Source organism: Sphaeramia orbicularis, chromosome 2 (genome assembly GCF_902148855.1).
Source record: "Sphaeramia orbicularis chromosome 2, fSphaOr1.1, whole genome shotgun sequence".
Classification (NCBI taxonomy): Eukaryota; Metazoa; Chordata; class Actinopteri; order Kurtiformes; family Apogonidae; genus Sphaeramia; species Sphaeramia orbicularis.
Window position 1 is genome coordinate 17632212 of NC_043958.1, and position 7306 is coordinate 17639517.

The 7306-nt window shown below is 40.7% G+C and overlaps 1 protein-coding gene across 1 annotated transcript; it reads right to left on the reverse strand.

Moving 5' to 3' along the window:
* Positions 1 to 1151: 1151 nt before the first annotated feature.
* LOC115434940 (complement C1q-like protein 2) lies at positions 1152 to 4150 on the reverse strand. The gene is made up of 2 exons (XM_030157079.1): positions 3252 to 4150; positions 1152 to 1403 (listed from the first exon to the last, which is right to left on the reverse strand). Exons 1-2 carry the CDS (start codon positions 3849 to 3851, stop codon positions 1224 to 1226), a joined length of 780 nt encoding a protein of 259 aa, XP_030012939.1. The 5' UTR covers positions 3852 to 4150; the 3' UTR covers positions 1152 to 1223.
* Positions 4151 to 7306: the final 3156 nt, after the last annotated feature.

Sequence of the window (7306 nt, forward strand, 5' to 3'; positions counted from 1 at the left end):
TTGTTATTTGAGGCTGGTCATCATCATATCATTGATACACACAAAGACCCCATATGAGCAGACATTACTCATTTCCATGAAAACACTATAGAAATGAATCAGAGGATCTCAACCCATAAGGACCCAGTGCTACATTTGTGGCAGTTCCCAAAAAATCTTTTGTATTTAACATTTCCTAAGTGATTCATCACCATTCATTATAATATTATCATCTGGATTTTGCAAGTTTTCTAGGGAAAATCATCTATTTTTTACAATGTTTAATTGGCTAATCAAGTAAATGTTCATAAAAACTCAGCGTAAAGTCAAATGTTATTCTATTAAAATAAGAAAAAGGTAACTTTTCCAGTTAAATTTATCATCAACTGGACATAAACCAACTCATCAATCAAACTCCATGGGTTTTACTGGTGAATCAATGTTGTAGAAGATGATGGTGTTTCCATAGCAACTACGGAGCCTATGAACATCCAAATGGGTCATATCTGATGACCATGAAAAGATGACAAACTGCATTTTACGCTAATTATTTACATGTATTGATAGAATTATTGGATCAACAGGTATTAAATAGTTTAGATCAGTAGATGGTTTTAGTCGCTGGTCGATGTTTGGGTCTTTATGGGTTAAAAGTAACATAAAATAGCTTTTAAAGTGAATATAATATAGCATGTAGTAACAAAATTGCATTTTACCCAAATTATTCACATATATTGCTAAGATTAATGGATTAACAGGTATTAAACATTTAATTTCAGTAAATGGTTTTGGTTGCTGGTGGCTGTTTGGGTCTTTATGGGTAAAAAAAAAAAAAAAAAAAAAAAATTTGGAATGTCTGATGACCAGGAAAAGATGACAAACTGTATTTTACACCAATTATTTACATGCATTGATAGAATTAATGGATGAACAGTTTAGATCAGTAGATGCTTTTGGTCGACGGTGGATGTTTGGGTCTTTATGGGTTAAACAACCTCATGGAGTTTTGTGTCTATAGCTCAGTGAGTTTTCCTCTTTACGTTTCACAGTAGTTAATAGACGCTCCTCTTTGACAACTTCCAGTTTCAGTATAATTGAACCATATACATATAAAAAGATCTTTCACTGAATAACTAAAACATACAGTAGAAGGTATACTGTGGCGATTTTTCAAAGGAGAGGAACAAAACTGAAAATATCTTTGATTATTAGTGTAACTGCTGTCCATGGAACTGCCGTGGGGTTTAGTCAGGATATAAGATGAAGCCGGAGAAGGTGCTGTACTTGTTGTTGTTGCCTCCATGAGCTTTACCACCGTCTAATTTGACGTAAACCTCGTCTCCAGAGTCCAAGTGCAGCACGGCACTGTTACTGGCATAGTCGTAGTTCTGGTCTGCATCCTGAGCTATGGCACTGGCCCGCACCTACAGTGGAAAGGATGAAACTGGTGTTAGGATTTGGGTTAAAACAGATAGAACAGTTGTAGATTTTAGAAGTGAATTAATATACGAGAGGTAAATCAAACAGCACTGACAGAGTCATAAAAATATGGATTTATGGATATTTTATCAGAGTCTAAGGACAAAGTTGGAGATTTCTGGGTACAGGAGGCTAAAAGCAGAGCAAAAACTAGAATTTACGCAACATTTACATTACCTGTGTTGGCAGGTAAGTCACTGGCAAGATATAGGAAACACCCATAATGTCACACTCGTTTGGCCACTAATTTGGCACCAAACGACCGCAAGCAAAACGCCCAAGCTGGATTTTACGCAAAAACGTCACCACCAAACAGAGTATGCAGCCATGCTGGGCTTTGACCAAATATGTCACTCACATTGGCAAGAACTTATTCAGTCTATGACTAAGATAATGCCGTTACATAAATTGTGGGTGAATAAAAGCAGAAGGGGTCAAGTGTCGTGCGCTTTTGGTGCGTAAAGTGCGTTTTCTGTTAAATATTGCAAGGATTTGACACAAATTCCCAAACATATACATTACCTATGTAGGCAGGTAAGTCCAAGGCAAGATATAATAAGCAAACCATAGTGTCACACTCGTTTGGCCACTAATTGTGCATTAAAGGACCGCAAGCAAAACGCCCAACCTGGATTTTACGCAAAAACGTCACCACAAAACAGAGCATGCGTCCATACTGGGCTTAAAAAAAATATGTCACTCACGTTGCAAAGAATTTATTCAGTCTATGACTAAGATAATGTAGTTACATAAGTTGTGTTAAGGTGAATAAAAACAGAAGGGGTCAAACCTCGGGCTACGTCGTGCGCTTTTGGTGCGTAAAGTGCGTTTTCTGTTAAATATTGCAAGGATTTGACACAAATCCACAAACATATGCATTACCTGTGAAGGCAGGTAAGTCCAAGGCACGATACAGTGAGCAAACCATAATGTCACACTCGTTAGGCCACTAATTCTGCACCGGAGGACCGCAAGCAAAACGCCCAAGCTGGATTTTACGCAAAAACGTCACCATCAAACAGAGCATGCGTCCATACTGGGCTTAAAAAAAATGTCACTCACGTTGCCAAGAATTTATTTAGTTCATGTCTAAGATAATGCAGTTACATAAGTTGTGTTAAGGTGAATAAAAACAGAAGGGGTCAAACCTCGGGCTACGTCGTGCGCTTTTGGTGCGTAAAGTGCGTTTTCTGTTAAGTATTGCAAGAATTTGACACACATTTACGAACATATACTTTACCTGTGTTGGCAGGTAAGTCCAAGGCACAATACAGTGAGCAAACCATAATGTCACAGTCATTTGGCCACTAATTCTGCACCAAAAGGACCGCAAGCAAAACGCCCAAGCTGGATTTTACGCAAAAACGTCACCATCAAACAGAGCATGCGTCCATACTGGGCTTAGAAAAAATATGTCACTCACGTTGCCAAGAATTTATTCAGTCTATGACTAAGATAATGTAGTTACATAAGTTGCTTTAAGGTGAATAAAAACAGAGGGGGTCAAGCTTCGGGCGATGTCGTGCGCTTTTGGTGCGTAAAGTGCGTTTTCTGTTGAATATTGCAAGAATTTGACACACATTTACAAACAAAAACATTGAAATATCACAGTTTTTGATTCATCTTCATGCATAAGTTGAATTAATTGAACGATGACAGCATTGTTTACTTGTATTTGCAGTAGTAGGATAGAAGGCCACTGCGTGTGTCATAATGGAACAAAGCTGGAGTGTATGGTTTTGTTAAATAAAGTGCAGTGGTCTGAACTGGACATGCTCTGGTCAGTTGTGTACCTGTCCGTTTTTGCACAGGTCGGCCCACATGCTGGTTCCGTCTCCTCCCCGCATCAGTACATGATAGGTAAAGAAATAGATCCCCGACACATGGCAGGTGAATTTTCCGGTGCTCGGATCGTAGTTGTTCCCCAAGTTTGTAATCACGTCGTCAAACTTTAACACCTCATATCCCTCATGCGGATTCTTCAGACCGACGTAAAAAGCGATCCTTAAACTATTAGTAGAGGAGTTGACTCCATCCGGTTCACTAATGTCTTCCCCAGTCGTTCCCGTTACCGCAGGGAAGGCGACTTTACTCTTACCGCGTTCTCCCGGTGGCCCCCTCGGACCCGGGGGTCCTGGTTCACCTGGGGGCCCCCTAGGTCCCGGTTTACCAGGTCGTCCGGGCTCCCCGCGGGTCCCTTGCGCCATTGGAGGCTGCGGGGCGACGCCGTTGACGTTCTGGATCACCTCCATGGCCGTGGCGCCTCCCGGTTTGGGGCTGTACGGGTCGCAAACCATCCGACAGGTTCCCATCATCTCGTAATAATGAGCGGAGGTCTCAGAGGGGCGCACCAAGAGCAAGGGGATGGCAACAGCCAGAGCCAACAAAACCATGGCGACGGCGGTGACCAGAAAGACCACCGACCACTTCCTCCGCTCGGTTCGGGGGCAGATGGACGACAGAAAGTCCGCTGAGCCTCTCTGGGGGGGAATCGTGACAGGCAAAAGAGTGGATATCAGAGCGACGAAAAAGAAAAGATCTAAGTTAATGAAGTGCGCATCTCTCGGTCCAACTGCGCTAATTGGTGTGTGGAAGCCCCTAAGGCTGCGGATGGCACCGGGCGGCGAGTGCGCGCATTGGATGGATGGAGGGATGGATGGAGACGCGCGGCCAGAGGAGCTGCGCCAGATGTAGAATTTAACGTGGATAAAACCGGAAGACAAGACATGAGACCTTCAGATTAAAGCGTAGGGATTGGAATTATGTCAAAGTCAGAAATCAGTATTTATTTAAATCCAGTAAGACCCACGATCAGGACTGTGGGGTCTACATACTCAGTGCGGGTCTGCGCCAAAACTGCAGCTCATTTCTCTGACTTTACATCGGATTCTACACCCTTGGATCAGAATTCGACGTCACAGTTCCACCCATTAGACATGTTTATATTTGGTCCCTATACCCTCATAACACTGGTCTACATTTTTTTTTTTAGAAATGATTTGCTTCAGACATTAAATGTGCTATATGTTACGTATTTTAATAAGATTAATTGGAAAATAAATGACAAAAGTGCCGGTTTGGTGATGTTTTCAAAGTATATGATTAAGTGTTATTACACATATATATTGGTTTGTGTACATTTATATAATAGTTTTAGAAATCTTCCACTAAATAGAACCTGTAAAGTGAATGTATTCTAATGCGCAGACAGTGTTTTGAAGTAGATCTTGTAGCTCTGAGACAAATATTCCTTTAGAGTCAAACCCATTCTCTCGTTAATTCTTGAATTTCACATTTTGACCCAAGGCTGTATCTTGGAAAGTTCAGCCAACTAGCATTTTTGACTTGATTTTTCTTTATCAGTGACTCTCATGTGATAAAATTTCATTACTTTTATTCTGGAAGCATTTTCCTTGTAGACCAGTGGAATTATTGCTTTAATCGTGTTATTCACAATCACATCGTTTATTACCAGGATTTTAATTTTAAATGTCTGGCAGGAAGTCCTCTATTTAGGTTTGGCTGACTTGACAGGATGAGAACCAGAAAAAGCCAGTGCGTAAAGTTTGAGCCTGCCCAGTAATTATCATTCCAAATTGATTTCAGCTAAATATAACCCAAACAAAAGGTCACTACATGAAATAACTGGACCTGAAACATATCCACTTGCACAATTATATATTTATTCATCAGATCTTTAGAGGGATCCCTACTTATTACACTGTAACAAAGAAACTAATTCATTTCTGATAATTATATAGATTCTAAATGAGTTAAAGTGAATATAGCCTGGACTTAAATTACAATATGCAGCTGAATGTTTGAGTATATATTTGACTCTGTCCAGACGAGGGTACTTTGAAAGTCATTGCAAAAATGCTGAGGGGCTGGTTTACAGTGGTGTCATAAAATGACCAACTGTGCTGCTCATTCCACACACACACACACACACACACGCACACACACACACACACACACACACACACATAGAGGGTCTGACCAAGTGCAGAAGGGAAGCAGATAGATACAATGTGTGCACGAAATGGTCCAGGGATGTCTGATGACTGTCGACACCTCAACTCCAAGCTCCCCTGCTGCAGAAACATATTTGATGTCTTGTTTCACGAGGTGCAGAGCCACAGTCCATGAATTTAGATTCTTTGACAAATTAAAATTCGGGCAGTGCACAGGCGATCATTACTCTATTGCATACAGATTTGTCTTCAGCGCCTCTTTAGCCTCTTTTGTTTCCATTTCCATTGAGGCCACTTGTTCTAACCCTGTGGTTTATGAGCACTTCAGCTGAATAAGACTATTACTAAGCCCTTTTAGTAGCTATTTCCATAGAGCACATGAGCATTTTTAGATACTCCATAAAGAGAAGCTTTGCTAATTGAAAATAAAAGCACCTATCAATTTTGTCCTTTGGCTCAAAAATTGTCAAAAAGGATCTTAAATCTTAAAAATGCAGGCTGGGAATTATAAGCACCTGGAATTGGAGCGGCGGTCCCATATCCACAACAGAGGCTTTAGGGCTCAAGGCAATGTGAGGAAATCTTCAGAGGCTGGGGACGAGGCTTAGAGCTGAAGCCCCATGGTCACACTGCAAAAGCCCCATAGAGCCCTTAGCAATTTCAACTTATGCTCAGCTCAGCTTTAACTCCCCCAGAACATGGCTCCAACTGGGCTGCTCATGTCTGAAGGTGAGAAATGGTGGGTCAAAAATAAGGCTGAGTATAAAATTCAAGATGCCAAACAATTAAAAAAGACAGATTTGGATTTGTTTTTTGCTTTAATCATGCATATATTAAGTGGTGACAGCAATATCCAAAGCAAATCCTTAAAAATAACTCTCGGTAAAAGCACTCATTATGCTTCCTGACTCTGCAACATGACTGAGGAAATGACCTTTACTCAGGATTAGTACAGTTAACTGTATCTTAAGGCTATGGTGAAGCACACACGGCACACTGTCCACATTATGCAGGGAAGCTGCTGAGCTTATGTCGCCCTGTGGCACTGCCATGCTTCTAATCACACAGCATGTTAGTGGACCGCTGTGTCACACACAAACCCTACGCTAAGACATGTGAATCAGCCATCATTAGCTGAATTTAGACTTAAACTGTTTGGAATGTGGTAAAAAAAATAAATAAATAATAATAATAATAATAAAATCCAACATTCAGACTGTTTGAAGGATCTTTTTTGTGTGATGTCTAAAAGAGCTGACATCCCTCAAAAGAAATAAATATATAAAATAAACACACTTATCCAACTTATTACAAGATGAATCATAATTTAAGCATTAAGAAAGGTTTATCTGGAATAAATTGTCAAAAGGTATTATGGTAAATCTTAACAGAACAATGACATGACAGCGGTGACAAGTTGCAGCATCAGCTCCTGTCTCAATATGTGACCCTAATCCCTGATGAGGGGAACTGAAGACACCTCGGCCCTGGAAAGCACAGAAGCAGATGCCTTCCTAGATGCAGCGTTTTGACACTGAAGTCCCCGTCATGTGTTCCCACAGCTGTGCCAATCCACTTTAAGGTAACTGCTCCTGACACTGTCTATGGTACTTCTATATTTCCAATTACACACTGTATATCAGGGGTGTCAAACATGTGGTCCGTGGGCCAAAACTGACTCGCCAAAGGGTCCGATCTGGCCTGGAGGATGGATTTGCAAAGTGCAGAAATTACACAGAAGATATTAACAGTCAGGGGTGTTGAACTCGTTTTAGTTCAGGTTCCACATACAGACCAATGTGATCTCAAGTAAAATAATAGCATAATAATCTATAAATAATGACTCATGTACTGCTTGGTTTAACCAATGATAA

Bases quoted from the DNA above. Each gene is read 5' to 3' on its own strand.
- LOC115434940 (XM_030157079.1), bottom strand. From the start codon at position 3,851: ATGGTTTTGTTGGCTCTGGCTGTTGCCATCCCCTTGCTCTTGGTGCGC. The intron at 1,404-3,251 runs GTACACAACTGA...TTTCCACTGTAG, and splicing joins ACCTGTGCAAAAACGGACAG to GTGCGGGCCAGTGCCATAGC.